We start from the raw sequence: 20,998 nt of genomic DNA on the forward strand, positions 1-20,998 counted from the left end.
TCCTAATGCCAGCTCATTAGTTGTTTTTTACTAGTGATCGTACAACAAAACATATTACATACTTTCACTCACAACTTAAAAGACATGAACTTTTCCTTTTTGTTGCTGAAAGACGTTTTTGTGCACCGGAGGACAAATCAGAGATGATGACGTATGCAACTTTTTTTCCTCTCTGTTGTCCCATAGACTGAAACGATGTTGTGTTAGCCGCCTGTGGTTGTCAGTATCTGATCCTGATGTTGAATTTTAAGAAGAGCAGTGTGGTGCTTTGTGGTAGCTGTTAAAAGACATGAGCTCGTGTAGAGTTTCCTGCTTTAGGTCACAGTGATAATAAACGACCCTCCTGTGTGCATGTGGATGTGCTTACAGCTGTCAGTTTGTGTAGATGAAACCCCACAGGAGGCTCCTCCATGCAGGTGCTCATACAGTGAATGGAGTGTATAGGGGCTGTGTGTGTTGGAGAGTATATAATGGATCATGAAAGACCCCCTGTTTCATGGTGGTTGTGATGTAGCATTAGCTTGCAGTTGCCTGGAGGTCAAATAAAATCAGCTTAAGTCCTGTAGGGGCCTCTAGTTTAATCTCTGTCCCTCCATAACACATTAACACACCCAAACCCATATGAACATGTGCTGTTTTGTCTCTCTGTCTTCCTTTGCTTCGCTTCATGTGGCAGGTTTATGAGGTAAGAATGGTACGCTGTGGGAAATGAAAGAAACAAAGCTGCCTAACCCCTGCACTTTCTCTAGGTTACTAACCTCTGTCCTTTTCCTCGTCTCCTCCTGTCCTCTGCTGCCACCGTAGTGCCTGTCCTCTCCTCTCCAACACTGCCTCTCCCTGAAAACTGCTCTTCTGACACTTGAGCCAGCTCTTGAAAGGAAAAATCCACCTGAAAATACTTAAACACTGTCAGAAAAAGGGTATTAGTGATATAGCTTGTGTCTCGGTTTTGTGGTGGATTTTCGTATAACTAGCCAAACACGATTGTCATGACATAATATATTTAAAAAGCTACAACGATGTTTGAAGACAAAAAATCCAAAACAATGTCTGGCTTTGCTGAATGTCCCTGAAAATCAAAGAGGCTTCTTTTTAAAGTTGCCACTTAACACCAATTTTAAAAAAAATCTACAGAGAACAAAAGATTGTAGAAGCCAGTTTTCTACCCCCACATGATAAGAAAACTGTCTTGAGTACAGTGTAGTCACAATATTTTTTTCCTCCTATATCTATTCAGCACAGAGGCCATTTCTCAGAAGATCTCATGAAATTATGATAAGAGTGTAAAGTATTCATGGTGGATTTCGCCTTTAAACACAAACTCTTGCTCAAATAATATTAGGAAATCAAAAAGATTTTTTGGTTCTTGTGAAACTGTGAAATTTTAGGAAGTGAAGAGAAAAGGGGGTGTAAGTAAGTTTAGAAAAATAAGAAATAGTTCAACTACAGAGTGATTTGTATATTTTTGATATCTACTTTTCAGTGTGAAAACACACACATATGTCTTGTTCAGGTGTCCAAAAATCTGAATTGAATTCTGTCTCCCAAAGGACTTTCAACACTGTCACCTGCTCCCCTTTTAAATTTCAGTACATTGAGAAAGGTACTAATATCTAATAAAAAATGTATTCCTGATTTACACTAAAAAACTAAAATAATGAGCCATAAGTAGAGTATAAATCAGTAGCTATACACTCAACCTTTTTCTGAAAAACACACAATATAAACCTAACACATTGCACACACTCAGTGTTTGCGTTTAGAGCTGCTCAAGTCATAAGACATTCTACCCATAATTCCCTTTCTCCCTCCGACTCACTTGCACTTTTTAACAGCTGTTGTCCTCCACTCTCCCCGGCACACTCCTTCTCCCTCTCAGCCGTGTGATTTTGGGAGTGTGTCCCTCGCCTGCTCACTCTCTCGCTCTCTCTCTGTTTTCTACCTGCAGCTGCGAAGCTCCTTCAAACAAGCGTTCAGCAAGAAGAAATCTCCGAAGTCGGCCTCTTCTCACTCCGACATCGAGGAGATGACGGACTCGTCTCTGCCGTCCTCCCCCAAACTGCCCCACAACGGCACCGCAGCCTCCAGCCACATGCTCAGGAACACACACTCCAACTCGCTGTACGTAGACATCATCACCTGAATGTGATTGCAGGACTATTGGGGATATAGCTTATCCTATACAAACATGTTCAAATAAAGTCTTGTCTGTACGTGAAAAATTGTTCAAACAGTACAGATGGGAAAACTACCAAACTCTGCTTAAATCACAATATTTCATGTCACTAAATTGCGTTGTCCTAAATTGTGTGTGTGTGTGTGCGCACATACAGATTGTCTGAGTGTTTGGACAGCGAGGCGGAGACAGTGATGCAGCTGCGCAGTGAGCTCAGGGAGAAGGAGATGAAACTGACTGATATCCGCCTGGAGGCTCTCAGCTCTGCCCATCAGCTGGACCAGCTCCGGGAGGCCATGAACCGCATGCAGGTCTGCAGACACACACACATACATATGTAAGAGAACTTCACATTAAGAGGTAAATCAGCAGTCAATCACAGAGCACAGGAAGTCATTGCTGCACAACTTTCTGTGTTTCTATCGGTCATGTTGCACTTCTGGCTACAACCCACATCACTGACGGGGGTGTGCCGGCAGAAGTGCAGTGACAGTTATTGTTCTCTGCGAGTCACTATTTATTCCCCCTTTAAAGTATAAAAGCCCTCGCTGCTTTAAGGTCAAAGTCAATTTTCTTCTCTAATGTTGTAAAACTCAGTAAAATAATTTACAACAATGAATTAAATTTGTTGTTGTTATTTTGACGGTGTTCAAGGTTCGAGTTTCATTTTATTTACCCGTAAAAAAGATGCTCACATCTTATGACACCATATCCACATGTAACACACTATTAATATAATAGAATGAACAGTAAATATAAAATGAACTAAAACGAATATAAAACGTTGTTACTTTAATTTTGCTAATTGATTATCAGTGTTATTACTTTCCAAAGCTGTTTTTATTATGAAAAATGCTTTTTGTATCTGAGCTCTAGTAGTATTGTTAGTAATAGTTCTTGTACTAGCTTTCAAAACATTGCACTTGGTCTGATTATGGTGAGTTAATTAATTGTCAACAATTTTTAACTCTACATCTGACTCACTTCTGTTCAGATTTTGCAGAAATTTGAAAGGAGACATTTTTCCACTCAACAGGCATTTAAATATAGTTGCATTAGTTAGCCTCAAGGGGGAGCTATAATTTAATTAATTAGAATTAATCTTATATCTGTGTGTGTGTATTTCTGCAGGTGGAGATCGAGAAGCTGAAGGCGGAGAATGACCGTCTGAAGGTGGAGAATCAGGGCAGCAGGACGGGCTCCCAGGCCTCCATCTCGTCCTCTCCTCCCCCTCACACACACAGCCAGGCTGCGGGAACTGGGCCGGGGCTCTCCCAGCACAGCCTCAACCTCACCACCAGTGAGTCCACCAGCCTGGGTAAGACTAAGCTGATGTCATGGGACCTACAGAGTTCCTGGTAGATTTATATGTGATAGATAACAGATGGGACCTACAGTATGAAATAATTTTCTTTTTTTATGTAAACATTCTTTAGAAATGGGTTAGTTGTTAAGTGCAGGGATTACAATTTTCTGCCACAAGCACAAATTTCTGTCTCAAGACTGTATGAGGTCAGTGTAGACAGAAAGGGATTAATTTCCTCCAGTAAACAGATGACATTATATAGTCAGACTATGACACAGTGAATTTACATGCGCTTAAGTAACTTGCTTACAGTTAGCTTTCTGCAGTGACTTGATTTCTTATAGGGAAAACATGGAAACACTTGAGTGATTTAATTAAATTAACTCAAATATTTAACATTTGAATTTGGTTGTTTTACCTTGGTAATGACTTAAAACTGTCAAATCATTACCAAGGTTATAAGAGGTCATGGGAAATGTAGAAACCTTGTCTGACTTTGCTCTGCCTTCCTGTCAGACATGCTGTTGGATGACACTGGCGGAGAGGGAGGGATGAGGAAGGAGGGGCGACGCGTGAAGATGGTAGTCAGCCTGGACGAGGACAGCAAGTGGGGAGAGGTGAGACCTGTTTGAAAAATACATCTCAAACTTTTTTGGTTGGTTAAGATTGTTATTGTATCTAAAACCAGTCGTGTTTTTCCTTCGCAGGAGGCCCAGCCTCATCATTTTCTGATTGGTTGCATCGGTGTGAGTGGTAAAACCAAGTGGGACGTCCTGGACGGAGTGGTCCGACGCCTTTTCAAGGTAAACATAAACGGGGATAACCGCAATATAGAATCAGTCTACATCAGACAATGTGAGAAACACCTCGGCATCAGCAGTGTTGTTTTAAGTCTTCGAAAGGTAACCAAAAGTATTAAGGATCTTGAAAAAGTCAGGTTTTTTACTATCACACAAAATACACAGTTTTTTTAAAGACAACTATTTTCTCAGTCACACACTGAAATGTGCTTCTGTTCAGCAAAAATATTTTCATTTAGAACCCGAAAAAGCATTGTAGCTGGTAACATCCTTTAAATTCCGAGACTTTGTGTCTGACAGGAGTACATCACCCATGTGGACCCTGTGAGCCAGCTGGGCCTAAGCTCAGACAGCGTGGAGGGATACAACATCGGAGAAATCCACCGGCCCAGTATCCCCAGCGCCGCCCACATGCCCGAGTTGCTGCCCTGCGGCTACCTGGTGGGAGACAGCAACACCATCAACATCCAGCTCAAAGGTACCAACGCCTCATCAAGCCACCACTGCAAATGATTATTCTGTTCTGCCAGTCTGCACAAAGTTATCACATCTTTAGTTTCAATCAAGTGTTAGTCTGTTATTCTTAACTAGACCAACATAGATGCAGGAAGTCTGGAAGATTGTAAAAACTTTAATTTACACTACACAGCTGCTCGTAATTAAGTTTTTAAGTCATGTGGCAAGAGAAGATCTTGTCAGAAGAACTAAGATACTGAGAACTTTGGAAATCCAAAGGCGACCATTTCATTGGTTAAATTTGAAATAGAAGATCGAGGTCAAAATTTGGCAAATCACCGAACGCTGGTGACCCTTCTCAGGATGTTGTCAAATGCGTTGTGGGAAATGTACGACAAGGCAGATTAAAAGAAGGTTTACCAGAAAAATCATTCACAACGGTACATCTTGTGCTGAAACTATTTGTCCATTAATCCATTAGTCCATAAATTAGTCTGTGGTTGGGGCCAAAGAAATTAACCAACAACTAAATAATTTATGAACCATGTAAGTCATTTATTGAGGAAAAATGTCAAATGTAAGGACTTACTGCTTTTCTCTGTTTTATATCATGATAAATTGAATATCTATGGGTTTTGGACTGTTGGTTGAGCAAAACAAGCTATTTGAAATGGTCACCTTGGCTGTGGGATGATTAATTGATTCATCAAAGTGTATTTAATAGCTTTAATTAATCAAATAAATCATTAGTTGCAGCCCTAACTTCATCACAACTAGTTTGGTTTAATATTATGCCAGACCAGAAATATACAAAATCAGCATTTACAAAAGAATAAGAATATACAGAGAATGTGTCTGTCCTTGTCTAAGTTGTAAGTTAACTACTTAGTAAACGGGTAAATAAAAGTTTTATGATATTTTCAGGAACTCCTCATCTATACTCCACAAACCAGCTATCTCACTTGACATAAATATCCTGATGTGTGTGTGTGTCCAGGTGTGAGCAGTGAGAACGTGGACTCGCTGGTGTTCGACACTCTGATTCCAAAGCCAATGCTGCAGCGCTACATCTCCCTGCTGAAGGAGCACAGGCGCGTCATCCTGTCGGGCCCTAGCGGTACAGGAAAGACCTACCTGGCCAATCAGCTATCTCAACACCTGCTGCTGCTGGAGGGCCGACCTCTGACCCCGCACGCTGTCGTCACTTTCAACGTGGACCACAAGTCCAGCAAGGTAAATATTACACATGCAAATTCTGTATTCTCTGCACTTGCATCCATGAATGTTTTAGTAGTTGTTAAACCTACTCTGCAGAGTTTAACAGACACAAAGGGCTAAATGTTGGAAGAATTTCTCTTTAGTGGGTCACAAAACACACCGGCAGCTACGTTTTGGAGATAATATTTTAATTTATCAGCCATACAGACTTTGGTCTTTTTTTGTTCTCTAGTATTTAAACTTAAAGGTCCAGAGTGTAACATTTAGGAGGAGCTATAGGCAGAAATGGATTATAGTATTTCTAAGTATGTTATCATTGTGTTTTTATCTACAGAGGGGGCGGGTCCCCTTCCATGGAGGTCGCCATTTTGCACCGCCATGTTTTTACAGTAGCCCAGAACGGACAAGCCAAACACTGGCTCTAGATAGGGTTGTTCGCGGCCACCATAGTTTCTCGTACAGGATTCGAAGCGAGCGGTAGTCAAATGGTTGCAATCTGCAATTTCACCGCTAGATGCCGCTAAATCCTACACACTGGACCTTTAACATCAAAATGGAGTCATGTGTAGGTTGAATTTAATTCTGTTGCACTGTCTGATGAATTACAAATCAAATTTTTATACTTCAAACAATAGCCATAAGAACTGTAAGCAAAACTAACCCACTGTTTATTAAAATAAACACTGATGCTAAAATTCTGATACTTAAAAAGAAGTATGAGTCATGTATAAAGCAAAAAATAAATTACTACATTAAGGTTTCCAAAAGTTGATTAAAGTGAGAGAAAGCTATTTTGACTTGCAAGTTTTGAAAAAGAAGCATTTTGGTATTAGTACTGTGTGGTAAAAGTAGGGCACCAGGTTGTTAATTTAACACATCAAGACAATTAAGATCATCATAGCAAAGAACTAAAGATTGACCTTGAGTCATCTAAACATTCTGGCTTATGTAGGTCAGAAAGGTTTTGTATAGAAAACCCTGGTGCTGAAAGAACATTAAAACAAATACTAATGGTTACATGATTTCAAATGCTCTCTCTCTCTGTAGGAGTTGCGTCAGTACCTGTCAGGTTTGGCCGAGCAGTGCAGCGGTGTCCCTGGGGCGGACAGCCCTCTGGTGGTCATTCTGGACAACCTGCACCATGTCAGCTCCCTGGGAGAGATCTTCAACGGCGTCTTCAACTGCAACTACCAGCACTGGTCAGTTCACACACACACACACACACATTCATCTGCACAATCATGCTAAACATGGATGTTTGCATCAATCAGGATACACGTCCACTGCATTACTACTGACTAATGACTGAAAATATGCAGGTTTGTTAAAAGTATGTACATCTGTACAGTGTGGCAGTTAACCAAGAAATGTTTCGCTTCACGTGACTTCAAATGTTTCTAACTGAAACTAGAGCCCTGTTAGAACAGCTTACAGGAGTTGTACCACACAATGCAAAGCAGAGTAAAACCCTCTCAACTGTTCTACTTTAACGCAACGTGTAAAGTGATTTATAAAGTACAGTGCGACTTCATGGACTGATGAGAAACAATAATAATCAGTGTTGTTCTCTCATTTCAGCCCCTACATTATCGGCACCATGAGCCAAGCCACGTCATCTGCCCCCAACCTGCAGCTTCACCACAACTTCAGGTAAACTGCTGCTGATATGATCTCCACCCACTCCTGGCAGCTGAATGTTTGACATGTTGAAAGATTTTGAAGGTTTTCTTAAAATCTGGGGGAAAATTTTACCATTTTGTATGATATTTCTAAGTCCTGATATATCTTTATGTTCTCTGATCAGGTGGGTGCTGTGTGCCAACCACATGGAGCCAGTGAAAGGCTTCCTTGGTCGCTACCTGAGGAGGAAGCTGATCGAGATGGAGATTGGCAGCCGAACGCGCAACGTGGAGCTGGTGAAGATCATCGACTGGATCCCGCGGGTTTGGCACCACCTCAACCGCTTCCTGGAGACACACAGCTCCTCTGATGTCACCATCGGTAAGAGAATGATGCATGATTGAAGAAAGATCCTTTAATAAATGTCAATGTGAAGAAACGACAAGTGTCTTACCTCTCTGCTCTGTGGCGTGCAGGACCTCGTCTCTTCTTGTCATGTCCCATAGACGTGGAGGGATCCAGAGTTTGGTTCACTGACCTCTGGAACTACTCCATCATCCCGTACATGCTGGAGGCTGTACGAGAGGGACTACAGGTAATACATACACACACACATCCTTGTACTTCTATCTTTGTGAGGACCATCATTGACATAATGCATTCCCTAGCCCTTTACCCTAACCTTAACCTAATTTTAACCTAACCCTTAAAACCAAGTCTTAACCTTCAAACAGTCCTTTGAAGTTGTGAGGACTGGCCTAAATGTCATCACTCTGTCAAACGTGTTTCAGTCCTCACTATGTAGCAAGTACAAGTACACGCACACACACACAGAATAAGTTTGTCTGTGTGAGCTTGATATCTCAAAAACTTTCCATTTGCACCAAATGGAAATGGAAAATGATGGACTGATTGGGATTTTGATCATATTTTTAGCTGTAACAATAAAACGTATTAATAAAGAGACTTAATTTGTCATCCTGAGGGGATGTTTAAAAGATCCAACTGAATGAAGTAGAAGTGTAATGAGTTTGAGAATGATTGAATTGTTCAGATTTGTCCTCTCAGAGGACCAGGGTTATGTTTGTCAAAATGAATTGGATTCAATTTGTACTCTTAATATGCATGTAATTAGCATCTGATTTAATTAGGCAGCAACTAATTACCAGAATACTACCTCTGAGTGGGCGCGAAAGTGAGCTTGAAAGGCAGAGTGCAGTAGAGAAATGTGTCTCTCATCAGATTAGAAGAGAAACCAGAATGTAGTGATGCTGAAATGGAAACACTCCACCTGAAAAACTTAACTTGGCATCTTACTTGTTAATTTGAATAATAATCTTTAGTTATTCATGTTTCTCAAACAAATGCAGAATAAGACAAAGTAATCTCTAAGGAAATTAAGCAGTTGGAATCATACAAAAAAAAAACAAGCCACCATTATATACAGTGGTGTGCAAAAGTGTTTGCCCCCTTCCTGATTTGTATTTTTTTTTTTGGCATGTTTGTCACACTTAAATGTTTCAGATCAAACAAATTTAAATATTAGTCAAAGATAGATTAGTCAGAGGAACTCCAAAGTCTTCCTTTTGTTCTTCTTCAGCCATTTAGAGACCCCACAACAACATCTGCAGTGGGCCTGCAAAAAACGTCAGTGTTCATGACTCCACCATAAGAAAGAGACTGGGCAAAAAAACAGCCCCAGACCATCACACTACCACCACCATATTTTTCTGGTGGTATGATGTTCTTTCTCTGAAATGCGGTGTTACTTTTACGCCAGATGTAATGGGACACACACCTTCTGAAAAAGTTCAACTTTTGTCTCGTCAGTCCACAGAGTATTTTCCCAAAAGTCTTGGGGATCATCAAGATGTTTTCTGGCAAAAATGAGACGAGCCTTAATGTCCTTTTTGCTCAGTACTGGTTTTCGTCTTGGAACTCTGCCATGCAGGACATTTTTGCCCAGTCTCTTTCTTATGGTGGAGTCATAAACACTGATCTTAACTGAGGCTAGTGAGGCCTGCAGTTCTTTGGATGTTGTTGTGGGGTCTCTGAATGGCTGAAGAAGAACAAAATTAAGACTCTGGAGTGACCTAGTCAAAGTCCTGACCTGAATCCTATTGAGATGCTGTGGCATGACCTTAAAAAGGCAGTTCATGCTCGAAAACCCTCCAATGTGGCTGAATTACAACAATTCTGCAAAGATGAGTGGGCCAAAATTCCTCCACAGAGCTGTAAAAGACTCATGGCAAGTTATTGCAAACGCTTGATTGCAGTTGTTGCTGCTAAGGGTGGCCCAACCAGTTATTAGGTTTAGGGGGCAATCACTATTTCACACAGGGCCATGTAGGTTTGGATTTTGTTTTCCCTTAATAATAACTTTCATTTAAAAACTGCATTTTGTGTTTACTTGTCTTATCTTTGACAAATAAAAAATCAGGAAGGGGGCATACACTATTTCACACCACTGTAAATGTCCTATCAAACGACTTCAGTCAGCTCAGTAGGTGTTAAATTTAAACTGAAGTCGGTTGACCATACAGCCACAATTCTCCATCCTCTTTGTTTGGTTTTATAAAATAATCAGATATTGCATTCATTTGTTATTACTGCTGGCTTTTTTTTTTTTTTTTTACTGATTTGGAGCAGCTTTCACTTTTGCCTGCTGTCATTGAGATTTAGTTTTAATTTTCTCTTCCCTACTGCAGCCTTCCTCTAATACCTGTGCAAATTAGAACCTGCTTTTTAGAGGCAGAGACATTTCCACACAAAACTTGCCTTTAGTGATTATTCACAAACTGCTCCTCCAAGCCGTTGTGCCCGTCGTGTTCAAGTCCAAAATGCTAAATCTGCCTCCAAGCATCTTCTGGTATGTTTCATTGTTACATTGTGCGTCTCTCTGTAGCTGTACGGCCGCAGGGCTGCGTGGGAGGACCCTGCTGCCTGGGTGATTGACACTTACCCATGGACAGCCACCCCCACCCCAGCCGAATGGCCTCCGCTGCTGCAGCTCCGTCCAGAGGATGTGGGGTTCGATGGCTACTCTGCCCCGAGAGAAGGAGTCAGGAAAGAGCCACCACAGAGTGACAGCGACGCAGACCCACTGGTGAGTAAAGATACACATGAAGAAACAGGGTTACCTGTGATACATTTTTATCTGTTACTGAGCATTTAAACAATTAGGTAAGTTAGTCATGCACAAATATATAGTATATCTTACAACATTGAAATTAAGAGTCAAAACACCTGTTGTCTCCGTTTTTTAAAATACATTTTAGAAGTTACATTTGGTGTGGGAGAAAACAAAAAAACAAACCGTTAATGAGAAATGAGAATGTTTAAATTCATTCTTGACCTTGGAAACGGTAGTTTGAGAAATAAATCTTGACTCAAGGTCCACTAACTTTCCACAGATTACTAGCTTGCTATGGAGCTTGAGTTTATTTTTTTATTTTTGTCCAAGAAACAGTACATATTTTAAGTGGAAGATAGAGAGTGAAGTAAAATCATCCAAAACTCAGTAACAGGGCAGTCCTTGAAGGAAACAGGTGCTTCTTCCATCTCTGAGTTCTGACACTTGTTTCTGCTGACAGATGAACATGCTGATGCGTCTGAAGGAGGCGGCCACGTCGTCGAGTCCGCAGAGCTACGACAGCGACTCCAACAGCAACAGCCACCAGGACGACATCCTGGACTCGTCGCTGGAGTCGACCCTGTGATGCCATCAAAACGCAACACTGGGATCAGTTTTTAGGAGGAACTTTTTATAAGAACTGTTCTCACTGTGAGAACTTCACGTTGAGAGTAAAATTTCATGCCACAAAATCCAGACACCTTAATTTGGGTGCAGGTAACCCAAATATTTAAAAAGAAAAAAACTGTTCTAATTGCATTTCAGAAAATGGGCAACAAAAGTTTCTACTGCACTGTACTGTTTTGTTTTGTTTTCACCGCTGTGGCCCGTAGCTCCTCGGTCAGGAGCCTGAAATCTACTTCAGACAGACAGAATAAAAGCACACAGCCTGTCACTGTTGGTGAGGCATCATCATTACCATCATCACCAGCCATCAGCATACTTAAACACCAGCCAGCAGTCCTCCATCCTCCACTGAGCCGCAGCATCTGCTCCAGCTCATCAGGCTGAGAGACTGCCCAGCTGCAGTGCACCTGAGCTGCCTGCAGATGGTGATACAGGCCCTTGTCTCTGGAGTGTCAGTGAGCCTGAGCTACCAGCTGCTGAGAACACACAAATGAGGCTGCCACTGGTTGGTTGGATGGATGAACAGCCAGTCGCTTTGTGCTCGTCCTCCCTTTCTCTGGCTGAAGTTGCTTGTGTGATTGCTGGAGGATAAATCGAGTCAAAGTGAATGTTGTGTCCTACAGCATGCCCGCTCACACTTCCAAAAGCTCCTCAGAGAGATCATTAATTTTACATCCCAAACTCTAGACACTGTTTCATTCAACTCCAAACTATATCAAAGCCAAAAAAATAATGTAGTAATAGTCCGTGAAGGAGATGTGTCCACGAAAAGTAATAAAGAGAGCACTAATAAAAATAGTTCCTACCAGATACATTGGAATGTTTTTGAGTTAAATGTCTGCATTCAAAGCCCTGGATATTATGATAAAAACATGGTAACAAAGAAGTCGGCAAACACTGTAGCAACATTGCTTCACCACCAAAACAATGTCAAAGTCTGTGGGAAAAAATCTTCAAACTAAGGAGACAAGATTGGTCAGTTTAACCAAAAGTTCTCACCACAATCCTTGCTGACACTTTTTTGTTTCTTTTGGAGGTGACACATCATACGGCAGCTTTCATCAAGGTCCTCAGTGGTTACATCCTGCCTCATAGCTGAGAAACCGTTGTTCTACCAGAAAGTAGTTCCTTTGAAATGGAGCAGAATAACATACTAAGTGCATAAGTTTTATTGGGCACACAGACACCAGTCAGACCTGCTGAAAATAAAAAGCTTTTCTTATCCAGTACAACAGCTGTAGCTAATTTTACAAAGCAAGGCAAGGACAAAATCTAACATACAAAATCCCTTTAGTCTTTCAGGAGGAAAGGGCACTAACTGGGAAATCAACATCCACCATGGCTAGATTTATCCTTTTAACTTTTACCACGTTTGAGATAATGCCATTTTCTATCTGTGTTGTAACTTTCTGTGTAATTTCACAAATAACGCCTCTACCACTTTTTAGATCTCCATGCACATTGGCCCAAACAGGCTGTTGTAGCACAAATCTCTTTTGGTGCTGGACTGAATTTTAACAAACAATGCCTTACTCTTTTCTAACAGACTATGTGCATTAGCTGATTCTTTATTTGTCTAATGGCTGTAAACTTAACAGGGCTCTGAGTCGACTCTCCTCGAGCACCTCCAGTTGTCGAGGAGTGGCGTCGACCTCTCATCATATCAAACACCAATGCCGTGGGAATGAGACGTGAATGAGAAGCAGTACTTTGGGTCTCAAATTAAGTTGTATGCATGTATGACCCGCTGCTGTGAAGCTGGTGTAAATATTTGGACCACTAGCAAGAAAGAAACATACATATATACAAATATATATATAGATGTGTTTCGGTGCTCAAAATCAGAACCCTTTGCAGGTTGATTGGATGAGGGAAGTTTAAGAAGACGTGTTGATTTTATACCTCATCCCCATCCTTTAACTGTGCTTTTGCCATGCTCATAGTCTGTTTTGATTCTGTGATTTGTGATGAACAAAACATAACAAACATGTTTAACTAATTAAGTGAAAACTAGTGTATATGCTGCTTTGTTTATAGTGATATAATTAATCTGAGGTTAAAGGTATAAAGGTACTTGTGGTTGAATGATAATGTAAAATGGTTTGACATAATTTTTGTGGCTTAGAAAATAAAGAATATTGTATTTTGATTTAAACCTCCCAGCCTGCCTTCTGGGAAGGGCAGGCGGACATTTAAAGCCGGGGTCATGCATCGCTTTCAGTGTTTTTTGTCACCGATCCTATGCAACATTCACTCTGATCTCCAAATGGATGCGTTTGTCCCTTGAGCGGTTTTCAGCACTGCCGAGACATACAGCGTGGAACCAGATTTGTGAAGACTTTACGATTTGTTGCCCATGTTCTTTGTCCGTGTGTGTCTGTATTTTATAGAGGCTTTCCTGCTACAGTTCTTGTAAGCACAAAGAGACTGATTCTCTGTTTGTCTTGTGTAAAGCCTGCTCAGAGGTGTGGATGTTGTTGAAGCATTTGACCAGTCTGTCAGTTTATTACTTACAAACTCAATGAATGTTTAGCCTTCTTTGCTATGTAAATTTTTTTTATATGTAACATAACTTTGTAAATAGTCAATTATCTTGAAGCATTTTGATGACTTTTTCTAGCTGATTTGTTACAGTACTTGAAAAGGAGTATTTTGTGTATAGTCTCTTTACATCAGAGCAGATTGGTGCTGTTTGTCATCACTGGTCTGTCCAGGGCTCGGAGAATTAAATCTATCACTGTACTAGTCTTAAGTTATTGTGATTCAATAAAAATAATGATTATTTATGATTGAATTTTGTCAAAGGTTTTTTTTTTTTTTTTTTTAAACAACACACTCGACTTGGAATTGTTTACAATTTTATTTGGTATTTGTACAAAAAGTGTGAAATAAACATATATACAGCACATAATACAACATACTTATTAAACAAATTCATATAAATTATTAACGAAATAGCTACATTTTTCAATAAACAACTCTATTCAAGGTCAAGGTAAAAGGAACTCAATATTCTTGGCATAAAATTTCCATACAAAATTGTACAAAATACTGTACAATTGAACAAAGCTGTGCAAAACAGCAAATTGTGTCTCAGAAGCAGATCCTGTACAGTGCGCATGCGCTGATGAAGCAACAAACTTGAGTGAAACTTATTGTGAACAATGACATTTATGGGGTCTTGTTTCAGGGCGGCAGCTTCTTATAAATCTGGTCACAGTCTCACATGAAAACAAAACATGGGTTATATCTCTATATTTGCTTTTTAAAATAAATTAAGATACTGTTATTTCTTCTTCGTCTGACTCTGAGAAGTCTGAGTGCTTACTGGAAAGAGATGGAGAGGAGATGCTAGACCCTGCCGCCCTCATTCTCTCTCTTCCGAACACTTCTTCCTCATCCTCTTCTTCATCCTCGGCTGAGGACTTCTTGCCCACGTCGCTGAGGTCGGGGTGCGGGTTGGCTTTGGTGGGCAGCGTCTGCTCGCGGCAGCCACCGGACGACAGCAGCTCTCGTTCCTTGGAGTTCCTCCACTTCATCCTCCGGTTTTGGAACCAGATTTTCACCTGTACATGGGGAGAAAATGGTGAGTGACAAAGTTCTGCGTCAGGTGCAGTGGAATGCGCAACAGCATCTTTACGCGCAGATTACGCACGAGATATTGAACATTTTAAGCACCTGTGAGCACTCCTGAAGTTTTACCTGCGAGTCTTTTAGGCCCAGTTTAGAGGCCAGTTTCTTCCTGTCGGGCTTGCTGATGTATTTCTGTTTCTGGAACATTTTCTCCAAGGCCTTGCGCTGTACGTCGGAGAACACCGCCCTCCTCAGCATCCCTCTCCGGGGTTTCCCTCTGGCGGCCAGGGGCCAAGAAAAAGTCCCGGGGATAGGAACAACGGATGAGGATGCTACAATACAAACAGAGAAATTGGAACCTGTTAGCTTTCTTTTCTTTGCCACGTCTCAGAAGAAAATCTGTTCGCAGAGAAGAATTATCCTTAAAACGAGCCTGCCGTCACAAATGACCAACTAGGATATGGGAAATAGCTTACTTAATATCTAACTTCAGACATCATAGAGGCTCTATATGAATATAAGATTTCTCTTTAAGGCCATACTTTTCAACCGGTTATTATTGGGAGTTTTCCCCCTTTGGAACTGGGCAATACGTCTCCGTTTTGAGTGAAATGGCACGAGGTGACTAATTAGCACATTGGCCGGTCCCCAACCGCATTGGTATGGTAAAGAGGTAGCATATCCTTTAAGGAACCCTGTGAGGGCGGATAGAGGAGTTAATAAACCGTGAACGGTAATTGTGTAGTAATGAACTAACGCAGAAAAGACTCTGGACAGGCGGCGAAGGCCATATATTATCGCAACAAAAGGAGATTTACACTTTCAAACTAAACACAACTGCATACCAGAATACTGATGCCCGGAGGGGGGAGTGAAGAGTGGAGGGGAAATTTTTTTTTCTTCGTGCCTTCAAATCATTTTCATTAAATGAACACGAAAAGCTATTCAGGACGCTGGAGTTGTTTTGTTGAGGCATTCAGCTGAGCCCATGAAAAGACTCCATCTCCATTATGATTTGCCTGAATGAAAGCACGGACTAGCGACTTTATAGACTTTTCCAAGAGATTATTCTTTATCTCAACTCGTTGATTGGCCCGCTTGGAGAAGAGAGGAACGTTTAGGGCACAGAGAGGGTGAGGATTGGAGGTCAGTGGTAACCTATCCTATGGACCGTGCAGCATGCAGGGAAAACTTTCCCCAGCTGGGACATTTTGGATGCAGTTGGGTTTAAAGAAATCGCTTTTACTTCAAAATCCCACCGCGCAAGACACATTTCCTCTCTGCGTACTGGTGACTGGACTTCCTCCTGACTGTAGCTGCCCTGTCGCCGCAGCAGAATCAGGAACAACGACGCGCTATGTGGTCTTGTGAGAATATTGAAAACTCTCAATAGCGCCTAATAGGGAAATTAGTGCATGACTAGTTCACGCCTTTGGCCCCCCTGGTAAAAGTCACTCTCCGGGGTGTGTGGGTGGTTCGCCCGGTGGGAGCTGACCAAATTGGTCACGGTGCTGAAGGCTTTGTTGCCCGCCACAGCGGCCCGGTGGCCCCCCGGGCTCTGTGGGAAAACGCGGGGCCGGGGAAATGCCAAAACGCCCCCCAATGGGAAGCAGGGGGGACTATAACTCGCCACCCCGCCTCAAATTTAGAGCGTGACGATTTGGGATAATTGGTTAATTAGGGGGTGGGTGGGTGGATCCGGGTAGGGGCCAGAGCCAGCAGTCCCCATTAATAAGACAGTGATTTCTTATTTTCTGGTAAAAATCTATGACAGGGGGTGAAAGTGTTTTACATCTAAATGCAATTAGTTCAGACAGAATTCTAAAGGCTTAAAAGTGATGAATCTATAAAGGGGAAGTGCGTAAAAGTTGCGCCTACCTGGTAAATAAGGCGTCCTGAATATGGGGTGAAAGGTTCCGTCAAAGCAGGGGATAGGGAAGGTCTTGGAGTGCAGGCTGTGGAATGCGGGGGGCGAGGAAGCTGTGGAGGAACATCGCACATGTTAAATATCATCCCTGAATGAGAGAAATAAATCTAAAGAAACACATCAGCTCAAACTGAAGGGACGAAAGCACAGCGGAGTCTGACTACTCACCAGTCTTTGGTGAAGGTGCGAGGATGGCGCTCACTCCAAACTTGAGAAAAGTTGGGTCCTTGCTGCTCGGCACTGACGTTTTCGGCGAGCACGATTCGCGCGTCACCGCGGGCGCGCCGCTGAAGGACACGGTGGTGGTGGCTGTGGGCAGGGAGGCGCTCGCCGACGGGACAGTCCGGTTTACGAAGGCGGCGGGGCGGCTTATCCGCAGCAGGTCCTCCACTAGAAAGCTGGAGTGGGTCGGGAAGACCGACGGCAGGGTCTGGTGGAGCGGCAGAGAGGCGGCGGGCCGGTACAGCCCCTGGTAGAGGGCAGGAGGCGCGATGATGCTTGGGATCATCATGGTCCCGGCTTTAAAAAAAATCAGTGTGTGAAATCTGAGATACTCCTTGTGGTAGCTGGGAGCGAATCAGTCGTGTGAATGGCTGCTAACTCCTCTGGTTTCCTCACTCTGGGGAGAGGAGTTTTATAGCAGCCTGCCCCCCCCCCCGGCCCTCCGCTCAGGGCTGACAGCCCCAACAATGGGGCTGAACAAAGTTCTCCACATGGGTCGCTTTCATGCCGCATCCCCCGGCCCACTGATTGGCCGGAGGACGCAATTTATGATTGCATTAGACTTCATAAGCAAGCAACACACAATGTCCCCAACACAAAAGAGGCTCAGTCATCAATTTTGCATGTTGAGCACTTTCTTTTCAATTTGTTTTGTTTGGCAGAGGCAAGCGGCCTAATTAAAGAGCAATCTTTACAGATTCAGTCATAATATGGGGACTTAAAAAAAGATACTTTATTCTTTTCCATTCAGGGTGTCTTTCTGTTATGCAGGATAGAAAATATAGGCTACTAAATGCAAAATTATTCTTTTATTCGGTTTTCAGTGCTGCACAAACAAACACCTACAGGTAGATAAATCGGCTTTAAACGGTCTAATACCGTTAACAGAATAACTGATTTATCTTATCTACATTTATTGTTAATTCTACATTTTCTACATTAGTTGCTGACGCTGCGCAGCATCTCATATGTAAATCAGTTTTAGGGTTTCATAGGATTCTCAACACTCAATCTGGCCCTCGTCATGGAATAATGTCTTAAACGGATTTCTGCTATCAAAACGCTTTAACAGATGTGTTAAATATCACTCTTTTTGCACAGGCTTCATTCAGCGCGCAGAGCCGCAGCTCAGTGCGCACAGGAGAAGTGTGCGGCCTGAGCCGTGCGCTCATGATCCTGTTAACCATGAACTAACTGTCACCCTCAGCTGCGGAGGAGGCGCCCCTCGGCCTTTCTCTCCTTCCCTCTCTCGGCTTCAGAAAAAAAAAGCCCAGTGGAATAAAAAGCTTTATTTCTAAAGACGGTTTTGTTCTGCTATTTTAACCGGCTGAATAAAAGTGCATCTGTGATTTGATTTAAAACGCATTCATATGAGCGGACACTGAGACCCCATATAAAACTCTTATTAAAGCGACTTGGAGCCTGATAGTCGTGTTCTGTCAGCTTTGCCCCTGAAAACCCGTTAAAGCAGAGCAATCAGGCGAGAAATGCCTTGCAGACCCGAAGAAGGGAAAAAAAACGCCTAATTGTTGCCAGTTTAAAACTCGATTACAATAAGAAACACAATAAAACAAAAAGTTGGATTTAGATTTAAAATCATTCAAGAAACGAAAAAATAGAAATGTTTATTAAGTAGGCCTATTCGATTTTATTAATCTGTATATTAATTTGTCTATGGTTGATTTTTTTCATTTATGCCTTTCATTGACATATAGCCTAGCTCTCGACTTAATATTTTCATTTATAAGTTTAAATTGCGGTTTACAAGCTAGTTCTTTTACACTAACATTTGGTTTTCATTTTTTTTTAAACTCGTTTCCCACTTAACGAAATAACACACCTCCGTAATATATCCCTGTATTAAGGACTTATGAGCCTGTTTGTCGTCTCGAGACATTACGAACCAAATAATATTAATTATTAGGCTACTGTAATATTTTTAGCATATTTTAATGTTTTCCTAGCCATTATGACTCTGAAAATGTTATGTGAAATTTTTAATGTTCATATAAGTCAATAAAAAAACCTAAAGAAAAGCTCAGTGTTAATTAAAAGTGTGTAAACAAAATTTTACTTCATTTAAAGGCAATTTTACGGCACCCGGTTTGTCCACATTAGTCCTTCTGCTTTATTCATTAAGTGACATTTCTGCCTGAAGTAAACAGTCAGTTTGCATCATTTGGGCTCAGCTCAGATAATGATACGTGGTTCAACACCAATCTAATATAAACTGGCCACAATCCGATAATTAAAAGGGAACGCCTCCGTGAAATGATCCTTTGGAGAGAGTCAACGCTTATCAGAGGTGCGTCTGCTTTATGAGCGCAGGACGCACAAACAGGCGTTAACACAGCGCTTCGTCACCACAGCTACACCTCCAATAAGTAACAAGACCTTCAAAGCTTTTTTATGAGCCCGTATTCCTTTACTTGGCTGCCCGAAATCCTCCTTTTGTGAGCGGTAAGCAGATGGTTAGCAGGAAGCATAGGCTGCTCTGGCTGACCGAGACTAATTTCTACGAGCTTTGCAAGCTTGCCACGTCCCCGCTCCTTTACCAGGCAGAGTAAAAACAGCTGGCTGCGGCTGAATTAAAGCCATTAAAAGCACATCTCTGAAATATTACCACCACCAACAACACCCACTCCCCCTGTTAGAGCCCACTGAAGTCCCATCACGTATAATTATGGGATTCAACCCATGTTAAAGTTTACATGGGATTACAGGATCATTTGTAGTATTTTCTTGCCTCTCTATCACCAGGTCCAATGCAATATTATTATTATTATTACTACTATTGTGTCAGTGGTGCGCAGTTGTGAGTTTACGGTGGTGTCTGATGCTTAATGTTTACTATTGCATCGGCTCATATGTATTAATATTTGTATTCTTACAATATTCAACGTGGCATTTTAGCGTTTTATAGTCTATATTCATACTGGCACTACGTTATGTTTATGTTCACTTATGGTGGGCTAATAGCGATTTCCTTGATGTTTATCACTTATGGACACACACACACACACACACACTAATCACTTATGATATAATATCCCTATAGGGATTACCAGTAGACGACCGACACTTAAACTGATGATATTGCTAAATTAATTTATGGTTTCCTAGATATGTCCAGCAATATTTTGTACAATATATTTATTACAGAATATTATGGTATTGTCGTACTTTTTCCGACAGGGCCGTGCCACTTTACCAAATAGATGAACTTAACCATTGTCTTGGGTCTCTTTCTGCTTCGTTAAGTGAAAGGGGCTGAGTAAATATGTTACCCATGCATGAGAGGCTCTCTATGGGCCGCCCCATTGTGCCGCGGGTCCGACAGGTGGTTAACTGTTTATTATTCCCTCATTATTTATCGGTGACGTGGACGCACCGAGGCAAGGGAACTCCCCATCTTTTCACTTAACCGGGGGATGAACAGATTGTGCTGACTGGTTGCAGCCTCGTATATGACACTGGTCACCAGTCCATCCATCTCAGCCCTGCAGCCACTGAGCCCCGCATCCAACTCCATCAGGGTTTGGTAAATGAAACGCTTTATTTCAGGTAACACATCCATCCTGACCATTTAGCCATTTTCTGTTGCAGTACATGCCTGCCTAATACAACCAGGCAATAATCTTTTAATACATTTTTCGGATATCATAAAAAACATCCCAGCAAAACTATGTCAGTTTATGGATATTACATTATTTATCTACAAGTGCCAATAATAGAAAACAGATAGATATAGATTAGCTTTAGACTCACTACTGAATAGCCATACATACTAGAAGTGTCTAACAACATTACAGTGATATTGTAATATTGTTATTAAAAAGGGGTTTAAAGAGAAGTTTGAGTAAATAAAGCTGAATTTTAATGTTGAATATTATAGGACCTTTATGGGGATTTTTCTGTGTAAACTAACAATGGTGGAAAG

The 20,998-nt window shown here is 41.6% G+C and overlaps 2 protein-coding genes across 17 annotated transcripts in view; one reads left to right on the forward strand and one right to left on the reverse strand.

The window, feature by feature from the left end:
• The window catches only part of nav2a (neuron navigator 2a), a 226,694-nt gene extending 212,564 nt beyond the window's left edge, over positions 1 to 14,130 (forward strand). For 12 of the 16 annotated variants that reach the window (XM_044223117.1, XM_044222433.1, XM_044222608.1 and 9 more), the window contains 14 exons: positions 677 to 685; positions 1,949 to 2,121; positions 2,334 to 2,487; positions 3,308 to 3,494; positions 3,999 to 4,099; positions 4,190 to 4,285; positions 4,583 to 4,760; positions 5,736 to 5,971; positions 7,004 to 7,155; positions 7,535 to 7,606; positions 7,761 to 7,957; positions 8,053 to 8,171; positions 10,482 to 10,682; positions 11,170 to 14,130. In XM_044223117.1, coding sequence (XP_044079052.1) covers positions 677 to 685; positions 1,949 to 2,121; positions 2,334 to 2,487; positions 3,308 to 3,494; positions 3,999 to 4,099; positions 4,190 to 4,285; positions 4,583 to 4,760; positions 5,736 to 5,971; positions 7,004 to 7,155; positions 7,535 to 7,606; positions 7,761 to 7,957; positions 8,053 to 8,171; positions 10,482 to 10,682; positions 11,170 to 11,295 — 2,001 coding nt within the window. In that variant the 3' untranslated portion in view covers positions 11,296 to 14,130. The remainder of the gene's footprint in view (positions 1 to 676; positions 686 to 1,948; positions 2,122 to 2,333; positions 2,488 to 3,307; positions 3,495 to 3,998; positions 4,100 to 4,189; positions 4,286 to 4,582; positions 4,761 to 5,735; positions 5,972 to 7,003; positions 7,156 to 7,534; positions 7,607 to 7,760; positions 7,958 to 8,052; positions 8,172 to 10,481; positions 10,683 to 11,169) is intronic. The other 4 variants (XM_044222523.1, XM_044222694.1, XM_044222948.1 and 1 more) reach the window with 1 other exon arrangement.
• A 47-nt stretch (positions 14,131 to 14,177) lies between these two features.
• Positions 14,178 to 17,460, reverse strand: dbx1a (developing brain homeobox 1a). The gene is made up of 4 exons (XM_044223820.1): positions 17,005 to 17,460; positions 16,788 to 16,889; positions 15,039 to 15,241; positions 14,178 to 14,902 (listed from the first exon to the last, which is right to left on the reverse strand). Exons 1-4 carry the CDS (start codon positions 17,345 to 17,347, stop codon positions 14,612 to 14,614), a joined length of 939 nt encoding a protein of 312 aa, XP_044079755.1. The 5' UTR covers positions 17,348 to 17,460; the 3' UTR covers positions 14,178 to 14,611.
• Between the last annotated feature and the right edge of the window lie 3,538 nt (positions 17,461 to 20,998).

The sequence above is a fragment of the Siniperca chuatsi genome, linkage group LG1, assembly GCF_020085105.1.
Source record: "Siniperca chuatsi isolate FFG_IHB_CAS linkage group LG1, ASM2008510v1, whole genome shotgun sequence".
Lineage (NCBI taxonomy): Eukaryota > Metazoa > Chordata > Actinopteri > Centrarchiformes > Sinipercidae > Siniperca > Siniperca chuatsi.